Raw genomic sequence first — 17,441 nt, 5'->3', positions numbered from 1 at the left:
CCAGCCCTCTGATGGTTTTTTTTGCCCTCCTCTGAACCCACTCCAACAGATCCATGTCTTTCCTGTGCTGAGGGCTCCAGAGCTGTACACAGCACTCCAGGTGGGGTCTCACCAGAGCAGAGTAGAAGGGCAGAATCACCTCCCTAGACCTGCTGGCCACGCTTCTTTTGATGCAGCCCAGGACTGGCTTTCTGGGCTGTGAGCACACATTTATGGCTCACGTACAGTTTTTCATCCACCAGTACCCCCAGGTTTCCCTCCACAGGGCTGCTCTCAATCCATGCATCCCCCAGCCTGTATTGATACCAACCCATGTGCAGGACCTTGCACTTGGCCTTGATGACCCTCATGAGGTTTACATGGGCCCACATAAAGAGATTATCAAAATTAATCACATTTAACTCATTCTCAGAATCTCTAATAAATGTGTAAATATACTTTTAGTAGACACCTTCATCAGACATTTTTCTCCCACATGAGCTCTATTTGGGCATTTTTCTGTCAACACGAGGTGCCAGAGACGTGGCTGCCAGATGCAGCTAGAGAGAAGATGAAGGCAAAAACCACAAATAGTTTAATTTATACAGAGAGAAACAAAATAGCCACATTGCACATTTTCCTCTAAAAACTGAATTTATTTAAAAAGGGAACTTGGGATGTCTAATGGTGGTCTTCTAGCTGTTCTGTTCATTGGGATTGAATGTCACCATACGTACAAAACCATATGGGGGGGGGTCAAAACATTATTTATTTGGGGTTTTTTTGTACAACCACAGATGTTACTTCAAAATCTGTAATCTTTACTATAAAACTTATATATTTCTGGAACTTAAAATTCCCTTGACAGAGGCTTCTAGCCTTTTGTTTTAATTTAACATCGAAGGCGGCAAGCTGGAATAGGCATCACACAAAATTACGAATGCAACACAAATTGCAGTGGCAGAGGAAAAGGTTATTCCACACGGCTTATGCACGGGCACCCAGCAATCATACCGTCACAGAGATTTACAGCACAAAAGGTGGCAGGGGTGACAGGTTTCCATCAGAACAGGCTCCCAGCTGTGTCTCTACAATTGAATTGAAGAGCTGAAGGAGGCTTAGCATATCCTGTACAGCACATATATAGTGCAATGACTGTGCATGAAGTGATGTGATTTGCTTGGGAGCGCTCTGGAATTTATTTTATAAGCATAAAAGAATAGCTACAACCGAAGTAAATAAACTGGTCCTTTTTTATTTGATGGCTGAAGACACGTTATTTCACTGTACATTATACATAGGCGTTACGTAGGGGAGGAGGAGAAATCACAGAAACTCTTTATTTAAAAAACAAAATAAAAATAGACAAGTGCCTTTTTTCCCCTCCCTGAAGAGAAAAGGCGCCAGAAAGGCATCACCTGTGTGTTTCTGTAAGCACCACTGTTCCAGCTTGTGTTGCTAAGTACACATTTTGAAAGAATGTACAACCCCTGTGTTAAAAATGCTTTGCTGAAACCTTGGTGGAAAGGTTTCTCCTTGTTTGTATTTCTCTCCTTATTTTTTTCTCAGCTGTCTGTGCAGGAAGTAAACTGATGCCGACACTTCGTGGCACTTGCGTTGCCCACTCACGGCCCTTTCATGTTCTTACCAGCTCTCTGTCCAGCCTGCATTCTGCAAGATGACGGCTCGCAGTACCCAGGAGGGCCGGGAGGGCCAGGAGGACCAGGAACCCCAGGCTGACCGGCCACCCCAGGGAGACCTCGTTCACCATCACGGCCTTCCCTGCCATAGCTGGGTTTGCCTGGTTCACCTGGAAAAGTGGATGCAGGTCCAAAAATTGGCAGCATACGACTTGCTTAGTGTACATGTAGCTTCACTGAACATCCTGCTCTTAAAATCTGTACCAAGGTAGCTTTTCACTGCTCTCAGTGGGTTCCCCAGGGAGGTGCCTACTTAGGGGGACAGTTTTCCTCTAATAGTCAACCAGGCTGCATTTACACGTCTACGGCAATGAAAATTCAGGCCCAACCCTCTCCAGTTATACTGGAGCAGAGCTGCTGCTGTAACAGCTATGCAGCGTAACTGACTGCAGCGCCGCAGCCAGCCGTGTCGGGGATGCGTCTGAAGGTGTAGATGCTACTCACTACTGCAGAGTTACATTAGCGCTCCAGAAAGAGATGGATCAAAAATTAATTTTTACCCTCCACTCGGACATGTTGGAGAAAGAGATGTACGGAGTGGAACTGCTGAGCACTAGAGTATCTTTTTACCTCTAAATCTTCAATGAAGGGATGAAATATAGTGATTTTTAGTAAGCCTCTTCCAATGATAACTTTCTAAAGAAGGCAACTCCAGGTTTCACAGATGCCCTATGTAGCCGCATACACGCAACTGATTTTTTTTTTTTCTCCTTTGTAAAAAGAGAATAAATTGTGGTAGTTTCTGTCTATATATACACAGAGGAATGCACTGTGGAGTGATACCTATGGAAATAACGTGTTTATTTTTCATTCACTTGCCACTAGAGGCCAGTTGTGCTGCACTTATCAGCAAGAATCTGTCCTGGATGCCTATTCCATAACACTGCAATTAATTACCACAAACAGGAGAATTGTATTTCTAATGTCCTAAATTATGAATGGAGATTCTGAAGACTGCTGTGGCTGTCAGTGAGAGAGTCTGGGGTTTGTGGCCTTTTTTGTTTTATTTTATAAGGAAATAAATACAATAAAGAGGCAATCACACATATATACACACACGTGTGACTGCCTCTTTTTTATTTAATGCTTTGTATACATTTTTCCTAATCTTTCTACACTGAGATAAATGGGGTGGTAGCTCTTTAGTAAAAGAGCTTTTAATTCTGATTTGTGACTGTATTATGACCTACAAAGTAAAAATTATGAAGTACTGGTATTTGGAAGCTTATTGCTTAATGGACACCTTTTATCTTTTCAAGGCAGCTTGAGGTATGAGTTCTGAATAAGTTTTTACTACATCTTTTCTTCTTTATCCTCATCCTTGTTATATTTACCTGGAAGACCTCTTGGGCCAGGGTGACCTTTCAGTCCTCTGCCTGGAAATCCTCTGTCTCCTCTTTCTCCTGGTTCACCTAAAGCAAGTTCATGAAATATTAGTTACAGCCTCTCAGAGGTGACTGGCTAATAAGCAAAGAGGTCAGGCTGTATATATTCTTAGCATCTTTGAATGACATCCCCTCACAGGTCCTTGTAAGAGGTTTGGGGTTTGTTTGGATTTTTTCCCCCATTTGAGTTATACTCAGAAGTAGACATGTTAGAGGGGAAAAAACCCCACCTGGGGCTGGACAGTAAGTACCACATGAAATAAACCATAGCCTATGTAACAGAAATAAACCAAACTCTCAGACCTACAGAGGCTATTGTGGAATACAGACTGAGGGTACTGGCATGTGGCTTCTGCAAGACCATGTAAACTCTGCTAATATCTAAAAATTCTCAAGTGCTCGCCCTTGAGAGAGCTAATGCAGAGAAGAAAGGAGAAGCTGGCTTGCACACATTACAGTAGTCTGTTGACATCCACATAAGATGTTCATAAAAGTAAACAAGGCACTTTGCTCTCATATACTGGTATTACGGAGACTTTTCTTTGGTGGGTGCCCAGCTTTTCTTCAGACTCATGTTGCTCCAAATGAGAAGCATATTAGTAAGAGGATGCTCTTTTTGAGGTTTTGGTTGTAAAGTTCAAATTCTATTCACTGTATATATTCCATAAAATTACACGTATCTACCACTCATGAATACACTATGTAAACTCTTGGTTTTTTTTTTTGCTGCAAGTCAAAAGTCGCAAGTATGTGCCTAATAATGTTTGAGTGAGCTTTATCTTATACTTCTATACTTTCTTGTACTGCAGTAAGGAGAGCTGTTAAGTAAGGAGGCTGTTAAGTTTGGGGCTTGCCTAGAAACAACACAGCAGAAACGAGGAAACTATGTAAAGAACACAGGAGTCAGTACAAAAGTCCAAGTTGCAGTAGAAGATGCACACAGGTTGCTAGAGAAGAAATCTCATCTCCGTGCTTCAGACTGCCTAGTCAACATGGAGATTCAGCCTGTCTTTGTGAATACAGATACTGGAAGCACTGATGTCAGGTTACCCATAAATACTTCTGCTGTTTTCAGCCTCTGAACACTTTGGAATAGTGTTTACTGCCGGTTACCCCAAACTTCTCCAACTTCTTATTTCTGATTCCGCCCTCCTTCACTACAACCTCCTTCTCTGAGCCAGCTCTTTTTGGCTCTGCTCTTGCTGATGCTGTTAAAATCACTGTACCTTTGAATCTTCCGCTCTGTCTCATGGTAACACATGCTTGTGTTTCTCTTTCCTCTCTATCACACCCTTCTAAACCATTCTCAACATCCTCCTCCTTTTCCCTTTTATCATATGTCCTAGGTACCCTTTTCCTCTCCCTCCCAACTCAGACAACGGATGGGGAACGTCCGTTCATCCCTGACCTCTGTGGAACTCTGTAACTGCCAGGAACTCAGATTTTTTTTTTTTCTTCAGGGTGCCTGCCATGTACCATCACAACAGCTTTTGCACGTGAGAACGTTCACCACTTGTCTCGTGGCTGAAATTGTATTTCAAGGTTTGCTGTAAGGTACTTGGAATTTCATGACAATCCTGATAAGAAAAATGCTTTGTTTCCTATTTGAGTTTTTTCTTTTTATGCTCTGTAGATTTTTTTTCATATTAACACAGTGCAGCCTGCTGTGTGATAAATCAAATTCAGCATATCAGATCATCTTTGAGTCTCCATTTTTTTGTTGCTTCTGCCAATACAGATGACATTACATTAAATGAAAACCGTAATGGAGCTCCAGCAACAATGCTGTTAAGCTTTGCTTTGTTTGTATTCTATTTGTCCTCTCAGAGATTTTCCCAATTTTACTTCCAAATAAAACTTGAGACAAAAGTAAATGCTCTAATCCAGTGACAGACCAGCTCTGTGCAGAAACACGATGTTTAACTAAAACCTTCCTTCAAGAAAACAAATCAAACCACTAATACATACACAGTGGTCATAAGACTGCAGAAAATTCTAGTGTATAATCCTTTAGAGGTATATCAACCCTCTCAGTCAGGAACTACAGCAATTAACGTAGATGAAGGGGGTTTTTGTAAAGTTTAAGGTTAGTCAATTTTATTATGGATTTGTTCCTTCCAAAGCCTCAATAGATACGTGGTACATGGTGCAATGTTGTTAAATGGCTCATAAAAGAGGCAGATTGTTATCAGTCACTTGTAATGTGAGAAATCTGATAGAAAAGTAGGCTAGAAAGATTAGCGAATGAATCTGACTGTTTACGTTAGCTTTTGGGACCAAAAGTCCTGCAGAAGTGTGGTCTACAGCCAGACCCAGCAGAGGAAAGAGAATCACTTCTATAAAAAACACAAACCTCAGAAGTCCACGAGAGGGAAAATTAATATCAGGAGTCTGACTCAGCTCCTTACTTCTAGTTCAAGGCAGATGCCTCCCCTTTCTCACATTGTATGACTATTTGAAGACAAAAAAGGATTTATAAACAAATCTTGCTGAGGCCAGGCCAACGTGGCCTTTAATCACTGAGGCAACAGTTACAAGAAACAGCTTAGGTTGCTAATTCAGGATCTTTTTGGACTTTACATGCATACAATGTACATCCACAATCTGTAATCCGAAGGGAGAAAAAAAACCACAAAAAACTGGAGCAGTCAACAACTGAAAGCCAGTTACAGAATTTCTTACCTTTAGGCCCTTTACGACCAATCTCACCAGGGGGACCTTTAAGGCCAGGCAAGCCACGGGGTCCAAGCTGTCCTGGGAAGCCATTTTCACCAGCAGGCCCTGGCGCACCTGGTGGCCCTGGTCGGCCAGGAAGACCTGGAGCACCAAATTCTGGCCTCTTAAGACTGGCTGCCAGCTGAGCTAGTTGTTCTGCAATGACCAGGAGGACAGGATTAAGCAGTAAGTGGATCTGAATGGTGAGATTCTCATGTTCACTGAAGAAGAATGTGTATTCTCTGCTACAGAAACTGACAGATCACCGTACAGCACCTTCCTTATGTACAATGCTATTTACAAAGTTTGTTACATTTAAGATATTATCTTAGTACTACTAGAGGGAAACTGCATAGGCACACTGTGAAGCAGGGTCACTCTGAAGCATACATCTTAAACATTTAATGTTTGCAAGACTTAAATGTATATGGTTTATTTAGAAATGTCCTTATAATTTTCTATTTCAGTCATTTAGAAGTCAACTATCTAGCAAGAAAACTTACTCATGCAATTGCTGCCTGTTAAAAAAGCAAATCTCTCCCTTCATTACTACTTGTTAATACCTATTAAGATCCACCTTTGCAAGAAGGAACAGCTGAAAAGCATGAGGGCAGTCATCTACATAGGACTGCAAAGTAAGCACAGGCCTTCTTTTTCAGAGGAAAGAAACCCCTCAGATTGGTACCTGTGAGCTCAAGTTTGATAAATAATCAAAGATTTTATGTTGATCTTTCCTTAAGGCAAATCAGCAGGAGCTTTGCTCTTCATTAGGCATAGGATTAGCTTGCCATTCCTTGGAATGGTCTAAGCTAGCTATTCCCTTTTCCTCATCCCCCTTTCAGGCCACTGCAGTAACAGCATGAGAGCAGTCTTCCCTTTGCTTAAAGTTTCTATTCTAGACTTCAAATCCATCTTCCAAGCATGCTCTAGAAATAACTTTCTCTGGATACAGCCGCACACAACTCCATATTACATTTGCTATAAAGCCTGCGTGATTTGGCGAAACTAGTTATTTTGTGTCCACAACCAAGAAAAATGAAGAAGATGGGGGTGGCAGATGCAACGTATCTGAAATAAAACAGGAACTACGGCAAGCAGATACATGAGGAAGACTGGGGAGAGTAATCTGCAGGAAAAGCCTACTCAGGAGCTGAACCTCAGTTGTCTTTAAGCTGACAAGGTTCCAGGGTCCCACTTGCATTTATTTCTCTTGTTTTTCCTTTTGTCTTGTTTGGTTTTTTTAAGCATGACAGCATTGACAATAATAGGGGCTCCCAAGAGTGATACAACGAAGACAGTCTAGATTTTTCCCATAGCCTTCTCTTCACTGCTAACTGATGGTTATGAATAAATTCGAGCATCATATCTGACTTCACTATAATCCTCCTCAATATTACTTTAAAAGGCATTTTTATCCTATTAATAGAAAGTTTAAAAAAAAAATCCCTGTTGGGCAATATCAAGAACAGTGATGACTACTGATAGTTTTTAGATTAAATTGTGAGCAGCAATTTCATCCTGGTAAACTCTTAACATTACAAAGGTGTAATATCCCTAAGGACATCCTCAATAGCAAGTACTGAGAAGTATCTTTTGTGTTTACAGGGCAGCATAAATTTTTAAATTCAGTAAATCCCATGCGCCCAACTGTATTAGAAAAGCTCCAGATTTCTGTGTGTGTCAAGAAGAGCTGAGCAAATATAATTAGGGTTTTGAACATCTGCCTATTGCTTCCATTTTAGGGTATGTTACCTACAGAAAGCCTCTCTCTGCACTCCTTTTTTTTTTTTTAATCTATTTTGCACATAGTTTGCTTGCTGTAATCTAATAGCGTATGAGTACAAATGGCAGAACAAGCTTTCAGTGAGGCCATATACTTTCATAGTTGTAAACATAGCAAGTGATTTCTACTCAAAATATACATATTTCATAAAAACACTCCCATCTATCACGTGGTTAATATAGTAATAGTTGGAATCAACAGATTTCAGTACGGCTGCAAAGTATATATAAAATAAGGGACTCTCATATTCTCTCATATTTTGTCCACATTCACATGTGGGAAGATTTTCTGCCCCTGCTAGAACACTATTTGTTCTGGATAAGAGTGGGAAAATCTTGCTTGCCTCCACAGCAGTAGGTTATGCTGATTTAAATGCACAAGAAATATCACATACTTCTTAGCATATTTACCTTGCATGACTCTCATGCAAACCTGCTTAATGTGCTGATCGGTTGGTTCTTTTCCCTAGGATTAAAAAAACAACAGTTTAAAAAAACAATTGCTATCACAGTATGTTTTATAAGTGTGCCTGATGTGAAAAATGCTGGCTGGTCAATAAAAGATATTCCAGTCCCTGCAAGTGCAACTATTACAGCCAAAGTCAATTTGACTAGCAAGGTAGATACTATGTGTGATACACCCATGTATCAAAAATGGTACATGCACACTACAGCAGTGGGGCAGGCATAAGAAAATGGAGCTAAACTGAAAGCTGAGGACCCAGGGACCTAACTCTATACACCCCTAAGATATCTCTGGTGCACAAATGTGTCTGTTGTGAGGTACAGTGTATTTCAAACTGTACTGTGGCACTTGGGTTTTGCATGCGTATGTAGCTCCTGATGCAAGAAAAGGCGTGCAGTGACAGCTAAGCATTCAAAAGAGACTAGTCACATTAAAACAGTACTTACAGCTGGACCTTGGCTGCCAGGCAGACCTGGGGCACCCTGCTCACCCTGCAAGCCACGTGGTCCCGGTGAGCCTCGTGGCCCTTCCATGCCAGGCAGACCGCGACTTCCCTCAGGCCCACGGGAACCAGGGTCTCCAGGATTACCAACCTGACAATGAAAGAGAAGATTTTCAGTGGACTGCTATACTAGCGTTAGACTCATTCTGACATATGAAAACGGTGACAGGAACTATTCGCAAATGCAAAGCAATGAATGCTGGGATATAGAGTTGTTGAACAGCTTCTTTTTAAATAAGTGAGTGGAATCAGTGGTTGTGTGATTTATAAACTTAGAGAGGTCTGTATTCCTCCCTTAAAGGGGAGAAGTGGAAAAATAAGATATTCTGACAAAAGAGGCAAATGGGCATCCACAGTGATATGCACAAGATGTTGGGTTTTTTGTCAAAGAACAGATCTCCTCTACTTGGTTTCTACTTCGGCCCTCGTGCACATCACATGCAACTTTTTAGTCATTAAGTGCTCCTTAAGTTACAAAAATTCCAGCTCCCTGCTTGTTCCACATGCCTTTTGTTCCCTTTCATAGAGAGTACTGCAGTAAGCGCCTCCAAGTTACTCTCAATGCAGGTTATTGGACTACTATTGATCAACTAACAAAGAAAAAAACCAACCAAAACCACAAACAAACCCTCAAACCCACAACAAAACCCAACCCCCAAACCAAAACACACAGAAAAAAAGATCCTACACACTTACACTTCCCAAATCTACTGGGGGGGGAGGGGGGGCGGGTTGGGGGGACACAACACCTGTTGAAAGAGGCACTCAAAAATAGGGCAAATTACTCAACTGTGGTATCAGTTAAACCCACAAGATGGAGCCAGTTCTCTTTCAGCTCTGCTGCACCTCAGACAGCTAATGCTGTCCCTGTCAGAAGAAAACCCAAAGACCATGCTTCAACAGATATATTTAGATGACAGCAAAATTCCCTTCGTGGACTATACAACCAGGAAGCCATCATTTCTTTCTTGCCCAGTCTGGGGAGTTACCAGGTTCCCTTATGGATTTCTCATCCCTATGAATGTACCCACTAGTACGACAAGCACTCGAGGATCTCATTAAAGAAGAGGATTATAAAAATCTAGGGAGCTAAAACTATGGATTTCTCCTCTATGTTGTCTATTCCTCATCTCCTTCCTGTAAGATCTTAATTAGCAGTAAACACTCTCTAGCTTGCATTTGCTTAGCCCCAAAGTCACACAGGCCACTGAGAACACAAGCATAGCTCATTTTGTTAGATTCAGCCTCAGTTCTCTGCAGGAAGAGCTGTTGATATGTTAGTATCACAGCCCAAACTGTCAGCTGCTCTAACAATCCCACTCTTCAGCAATTCTGAAATAAAAGAATGTGTTCAGTGCTCAAATTCTTTTTCTTATGTGACATGCAAGTTTCTGCTCACCTTCCACATCAAAGCTATCATTTTGTTATTTCTAAGAAAAAAAAAAAAAAAAGAAGGAATCTGGGCCATAAATACTTCTACTTGCATAGACATCACAGTCATGCTGCTAGCTTTTTCACAGGGTAGATTACAGGCTGCACGCAGCCACTGCACTGGGTCTCCTTTCTATAAAACACCTACTGTACAAAGAGTGCATTCATTTCCTTTAGAAAAAAATTAGTTGGTCAGAAAAGAGCTGTTGAATAATGCTTCTGTTTTATGAAGCTTAGAATTCAGGATGTGAATTCCTTTCCAAAGCTAATTCATTTTAATATTAACTGTATTCAAAATTTAAACAGAAGAAATGCTGTTGGAACTCATTCAATTTAACTGTGATAAAGAGCTCAGCTCATTATTTGTATTTTCTTTCTTAAATCAGAAAACCATCTACCTGATCTACTAGACCTTTGTATTTCTGTAACAGTGCTATTCATTATACTTACAGCTCCCTTTGCTCCTGGTAATCCCATATCACCCTGAGCAAAAATAAGACAGACTGTATTAGAAGAGAGTATCCATTATCACAGACATTACAAATGCAGTAAGCTTGACATGACTTTTTAAACTTTTTTTTTAAAAAAAAAAAGCTTACATATTTAGTTGGTTTATGAAAATTGCACCAAAAATGAATTACAATTCATTTGGAAATAAACCTTAAATTTCAGGGTTGGGGTTTTTTTTTTTTTTGCAAAATTCCTCTCAAAAACATTTCTGTAAGGTACAAATAAGAAAGCATGTTTATTATAATTGGGTTTGTATTGCTTAGCTTAGAATTAGACTAATTGGTCTAACCTCTCAAACCACAACTACAGCACAGGACAATCTTAGCAGATTGCTTGAGAATCTTTAGAGGAAGCATTTTTTAATCAGGATTTTCTAGTTTTAAAGAATTACGGATATTTTACAGTGTTGTGTTAGCCCTGACCAAACTGCAACAGAAACCAGGAAGCTGTCTACCCAATGTGCTGTGAAGAAGCCAAACCCCTAGAAGTTCCTGCTCCCAGCAACCTGGCTCCTGGCTTGAACAACCCTGAGATCCCTCTATCACTTGACTGTAGTAGTTTGACTAGTCAGAAGCTTTTAGTTTTCCCTTTGCACTGGGGAAAAAACGTTTCAAAATCTTATAATCACCCATGAAATAGATTAACTCATCTATTTTGGTGTTTACATATTACTCTTGGAAAGATTTCTGAAAATCATATTTTCCCAATTCCTAAATATCATTGGTGAAATAACTGATTTCTAACAGTCAGAAAGACCACTTTGTTAATGAATATGCCATAAGTGAAGTAGAAGTAACAATTGTTATTGGTTTAAAAACAGACTAACAGGCAGCATATTTAAACAACCCATAGTATTGCTTCCTGGGAATCTGTACAGTGATAGTAAGGCTGCATTACTGGACATTTTGCTCACTAGGGCTGTTAATTAACTCTAAAAGCCTTTCAGAACTGAGAGTGTAGGAAAAAATGCTCATTTCCAGCAAACAACCTGGCTACCATTTTTAAAATAGGGAGCAGTTTAATTCCTTTTGAAAGAGCAAGTTCTGGCTTTGCTGGATGGGGCCCCATAGGAGCTGCTGGACTAGCACATTTCTCTTTCTATAGAAAAACAAATCCTCTTTACCCAAGGGCACATGACCAAGGCATTACCTATGTGAATTCACAACATGCCACATTCCCGTGGTATATACACCTTCCTCCAGCAATATCCCAGTGCCACAGCCTCTTCCCAGACAGTTCACCCTCCCCCTAACAGCCAGTTGCTACATCTTATTTCCAAAGATAAAGGCAGTACAAAATATTTCCATCCAGCCTGAGTTATTATGGATATTTATTACATGTGCTCCCGTTTCACTTGACTTAAACTACCTCCTCATCCTTACTGGCTCAAACAGCAAGAATTTGTGTGTGTGTGTGTGTGTGTGTATGCATATATATACATATATTTATACATAGATGCTTGGTGTATCTCTACATATCTATCTAGCTATCTATAGATACACCCCCTTCAAGGCAGCCTGCACTGTACTATACACCTAATTTCAGAGTTCTTTCAAAACAGCTGGAACGGCGTCACCAGGCTAATAGAACTGCTGTGCTCTGCAATGCCCAGTTAGTATAAAACTGAAATGTGACTTTCAATGATCAAATCATACGCTTGAAGCATTTCAACAATGCTTTCCATTTTTAATTTATGGCACCAAAATATTAGATGAGGTGAATAGAAAACAATGCCTTACCAAGTCACCCTTTTCTCCTCCATCTCCTTCTGCTCCAGGTGCACCCTATGTAAAAGAAAAAAAAACACATACTATCAGCCTTCAGATTTAGTCAACATAATGTCCTGCGGCCTTTGGCAGCATGTCTTGAAAGTACCATGAGCTGTTAACACGACTTACTTGTTCACCCTTAGGTCCTGGTTCACCCACTGAACCCTAAAAGGTTAAAGATAAAAAAAAAAAAAAAAAAAAGAATTTGAAACTGCAGGTTCAAAAGCATAGTAAATTATCTTCAATCCTCCATACTATCTAGCATTAATGCAAGAGACCTTTAAAGCTGCAAATCTTTAAAAATTAAAACAAAAGCACTTAAGTCTTACTATGTAATTAAGGTGGTAGACCGAAGGCAAATAATAGCATGGAACATACAACCCACTGCCACACTGGATGGTACGACAGGTCTGTGATGGATGCACTTGACTACTTGGCCAAGCTAGCGGCAGTCTGGTTCAGGCTCCAAAAGAAGTAAAAGCCTAGGTCATAACCGGGCCAAGAACTTCTCTACTTCCAACCTGTTCTCCAAAAATCCACACAGGAACAGGGTGACGTAGGGAGCACTGATGCATACGGCTTGGAAGCTGGCACACCAACCATGCGATTAACACATGAATGGTTCTTCCAAGGCTCATTTGTCAAGGAACAAAGAAAGCTGTGCGTACATGGAGTCTCATGCTTACCTTTTCCATCGCATGCAATTTGACTACAAACCAAACGCTTTATTCCAGAAATAGGACAGCCTGAGTGAGCCTTTTACAAGCTCTCCCTGATAAGCAGTTGCCTGCATGGCAGTGACCTCCCCTTGAGCTGGGACTCCTCTCAAGGTCACTGCTTGAGGATGAGAGACCCCTTACCAGCTGCAGATCTTTGGTAACTGACCGATACTGCACATAACTGTGCATTACAGTGCACTAAGATTTTCTGTTGGCAACTCTGAGTCATGATTATATCCTCTGCACTAAGTAACAGAGTGAACCTTGCCATCAAACTTGTTAAGTCTCACTTTTACAACCTCTTACTTCAATAAAACTGCTTTTACTGATATCTTTGGTGGTGGTTCTTTAAGCAGTCTAAACCTCCCCTGCCACAACTTGGTGTAGTCAGCAGAATGGCAAGTAGTATCACTGATTACTTATGGAGGCATGGAATAAGTCCAAGTCCCAAACTCTCAGAAGAATAGCCTTGCAAACACTGGCATGACTGCGGTGCCGTCAAAGGACAATTAAAATCAGCAAGAGGAAATGCTAAGGATGGTAAAGGAAAGGGAATTATTTGTAAGATATTATGCCCTGCCTAAAAACCACCTGTCAGTACAGGAAACATAATAACAGAGAGAAGTAAGATCTAAAAGAGGAAATAGAAGTCAGGAAGACAGCTCAGTTGTTACTGTCCTTACAAATTGAGCAGCTACAGAAGCAGTTACAGGAAGAAAAGAAAAAAAAACATAATTTGGAAGAAAAGGTTGAGATGATGCTCATGCAGGCTCCGCATCCCCCCATGAAAATTAGGAAACTAGTAGTGTCCCCAGAGGATTGGGATGGTGATATTTGGGGTGATCCTGATGACTACAATGAGGGAAATGACACCCCCCTGTTCCCCTCAGAAACCCCTGAATATGAGGCTAGACCGATCACAAAAACAGAACATGCTGAAGGACCTCGGGGTGGTGCTCTGCGACACACTGTGCAGACCATTCCCTGGGATACATTGCAATTAGCAAACTTGCAAGAGAAATACAGTGGAAAGCAAGGTGAAACTGAATACTCATGGTGTGTCTGCCCGAGCAGCAGTGACTGAATAATGTTTGGTGCAGATGAAACAAACAGTTATTGGGGTCCGGGAGTTGTCTTAAACCTAGGACCCGACCCAGCGAATGAATCCCATTCTATCACTCATAGGGTAGCTTATTGGGCTGGGGGAATAGGTGCCTTGGAATGAGGTGAATCTCCTATAATTCCCATCCGCTCCCTAAGTGAGCTCTCCGCCACTGTCACGAAAGCCACCTGCATACCAGCTATGTACACACTGGGAGAAGCCAGTGATACCCCAATGTTCGCCATGGTAGATCATGCAATGTTAAAGCCACTAAATGAAGGAGGCACTTACACTTTGATTCCAATTGGTCCTCAAACACTATTGGTGAAATTCCTAATAGACACAGGAACACAAATTTCAATACTAACACAACAAGATGCTGAGAAGGTGGGTGTGCGACCCAGATGGCAAAGAGTTAAAGTCACTGGGGTGAGTGGAGCACCGCAAAAATTAATTCATGGCTCCCAGGCAAGAAGGACATGTCATCTAGTGGCTTTGCAGTTAAAAAGCACAATGAAAATATTTTGGGTTTCAACATTTTGACTGGATGAAACTGGCGCTTGCCAGGCACAGTGTGTGGTCCTACGGTTCAAGTACTGACCCCAACCCTAGTAGAAACTGGGAGGCTACAGTATGCATACTCCATGCAGCTCCTGCACTCCCTGATTTTAAAATTACCAATGTACCACTGTGTCCAATTTCTGCTATAGCACAAAATTGAATTTCTGACATAATAGCAGACTTGGAAAAACAGCACGTTATTTCCAGAACCTACCCCCCGTACAATTCACCTGTCTGGCCAGTCCAAAAGCCAGCTGAAAGATGACACCTGACAATAGATCATGCCAATAGAGCTCCACTGACAGCTGCAGTACCCGATATTGCAAGTTTAACAGCTGGCCTACAAGCAGCCACACACCCATGGATGGCGGTACAAGATGTGAAAGATACGTTCTTTATGGTCTCCTTGAAGGAGGAGGATAAAGAGAAATTTGCTTTCACTTGGAAAGGTATACAATATACCTTTAACAGACTCCCACAGGAGTATAAACATTGCTCATGCTGGACTTGCTGAACTTTTACAGACAGCCTCCTCAGGATGGGAAACTGTACCAATATATAGATGATATTCTGATCAGAGAGACATCCCCTGAAAGAGTGGGGGAAGCAGCAGCAACAGTGTGGCAAGCACTATATAAAGCAGAAGTTGAGGTTCCACCTGAAAAATGTCAAGGAGCACGCAGAGAAGCAAAATTTTTTAAGTACCTGGTAGATTGTAGGTAGTGCAGCAATTCCACCCATTGGAATGGAGTAAATTAAAAAAAAAAAAAAAATTAACTAAGTAAAATGGAACAATTGCAGATACCCCAATCTAGGAAAGAAATACAACAGCTTATGGGTACTCTAGGGTACTGGAGAAAACATGTACCTGGGTTTCCTATCATTGCTCACATAATGTACTCACTTTACAAAAAGGAAAACCATGGAAATGGAAACCAGAACATGAAGAGGCAGTCAAAACCCTATCACTGGAACTCAGGGCACATCAGTCACTGGGGCCAGTACACCCCCACAACCCTATTATAGCAGAACAGGGTTTTGCAGAACACGGCATTTATTGCAGTCTATTCCAAAGTGGCCAAACAGGCCAAAAAGCCTTTTAATGTCTAGCTCAACTGCATTTAAAGAGACAGAACAGAAATATTCTGAGTGGGAAAAGGGCCTTTTGTCTTAGGTCAGAGCACTTAAACAATATGAAAAAATACACTAGGGACAGCCTTGCCAGATTAGAGGGCCATTTAATTTGCTAGGAACAGTTCTGAAAGAAACTGCTGCCCCAGAAGGAATGGCACAGAAACCCACCACCAGGAAATGGTACGCCTACCTGATGGGAGTAGCAGATGAAATACAATTGACTGAAGGACATACAAAAAATTTCCACATTACAGATGCCTATAAACACCAACCCATTAGCACCAAAACAGCCATTTAAACCTTCACCAGTTCCAAATGCACCTCCCCTCACTGACAGAATACCAACTGAAGGCATTTGGTTTACCGATGCATCAGCAAAGTGAGTAAACAGTAGATGGTGGTCTAATGCCAGTGCTTTAGACATTCCCACTGACAAACAAGTAATAGAAGAAGGTGAAGGCAGCACACAAGTAGGAGTATTAAGGGCAGTTGTTTTAGCAGCACAAAATGGAGCAGAAGTCATCTATGTCGACTCCTACACTGTGTGGGCTGCTGCCACACAATGATTTTGTCTATGGGAAGACCCAAATTGGGAAGTAAATATATCTCCAGTTTGGAGAACTGAAGATTGGCAATTATTAGATAGCGCTAGACAAGCACCATTTAAACTAGGACAGGCAAAAGCCTGTATGAAAAATGGCCAGCCACAAAATGGAACCAACAAAGAGATGAATTAGCCAGAATTAGGGGAATGAAAACAGGGACATGCCAGACCCTGAATGGTACCAACTGGGAGAATGGCTGATGGCTGCATCAGAAAGTGGGCCACATAGGCTGAGAAGCACTTTATTTTGCAGCTCAAATCTGAGGTTGGCCTCTAGACAGGAAAACACGTGAAATCATCCTTACAGAATGCCCCCAATATAAATTGAAATTGCAAACAGATCACCCTGCTAAAGCACCACCCCTACATCTCAATAACGAAAAACCCTATGGTCAATGAGGAAAATTGATTACACTGGACCCTTTAAACCCTCCTCGGCATATCAGTACATCCTTCCAGGAGTAGAGGTTGTCTCAGGCTTAATTATAGAAACTAAATGTCAGAAGGCTAATAGTCAAAACATCACCAGGGATTCTCCTCTTGGTTTCCAGGTCTACCAGCCCCTGATGTCATCCAAAGTGACAATTGCTCACATTTCTCCAGAAAGGAAGTGCAGGAATGGGCAAAGCAGGAAGACATTTAAGGGGTATTCCATACCCTCTACTATCTCCAATCAAATGGTATAGTAGGAAGAGCAAATGGTCGATAAAAAGGAGTCTTAAACCTCACAAGCCCCACTGAGGTACTCAATTGCCTGAAGTGATTCACCAATTGAACAACTGATACAGACTAAGAGGGATCCCGGTCACTCGTGCATTCTTTCTGTGAGCACCTTATGAAGCACCTCGGTCAGGTGCAAAAATGTACCCCATTGCTCTCCAGCTGGCGCAACCCGTCCTGGTAGATTTACCACAAATTGGCACTGTTGCAATGATGCTAACAAAGCCCTGCAGCCCTTTGGCCCGGGAAGCAGAAGACAGCAATGGAGCTAAACATTGTATTAAAGCTAGGCGGATACATCCTAGCCACTAACTAGAAGGGGTAACCTGTCCAGAAAAATCCTGCTGAGACTTGTATTGGTG

The 17,441-nt window shown here is 41.4% G+C and overlaps 1 protein-coding gene across 2 annotated transcripts in view; it reads right to left on the bottom strand.

Annotated features, from left to right (window-relative positions):
* Positions 1–1,213: 1,213 nt before the first annotated feature.
* Positions 1,214–17,441, bottom strand: part of COL9A1 (collagen type IX alpha 1 chain) — a 72,281-nt gene continuing 56,053 nt past the window's right edge. For both annotated transcript variants that reach the window (XM_064447835.1, XM_064447836.1), the window contains 8 exons: positions 12,369–12,404; positions 12,210–12,254; positions 10,411–10,443; positions 8,474–8,620; positions 7,973–8,027; positions 5,747–5,935; positions 3,014–3,091; positions 1,214–1,789 (listed from right to left, as the gene is read on the bottom strand). In XM_064447835.1, coding sequence (XP_064303905.1) covers positions 1,605–1,789; positions 3,014–3,091; positions 5,747–5,935; positions 7,973–8,027; positions 8,474–8,620; positions 10,411–10,443; positions 12,210–12,254; positions 12,369–12,404 — 768 coding nt within the window. In that variant the 3' untranslated portion in view covers positions 1,214–1,604. The remainder of the gene's footprint in view (positions 1,790–3,013; positions 3,092–5,746; positions 5,936–7,972; positions 8,028–8,473; positions 8,621–10,410; positions 10,444–12,209; positions 12,255–12,368; positions 12,405–17,441) is intronic.

This window comes from Phalacrocorax carbo, chromosome 3 (assembly GCF_963921805.1).
Source record: "Phalacrocorax carbo chromosome 3, bPhaCar2.1, whole genome shotgun sequence".
NCBI lineage: Eukaryota > Metazoa > Chordata > Aves > Suliformes > Phalacrocoracidae > Phalacrocorax > Phalacrocorax carbo.
This window is presented reverse-complemented; position numbering and strand designations above follow the sequence as displayed.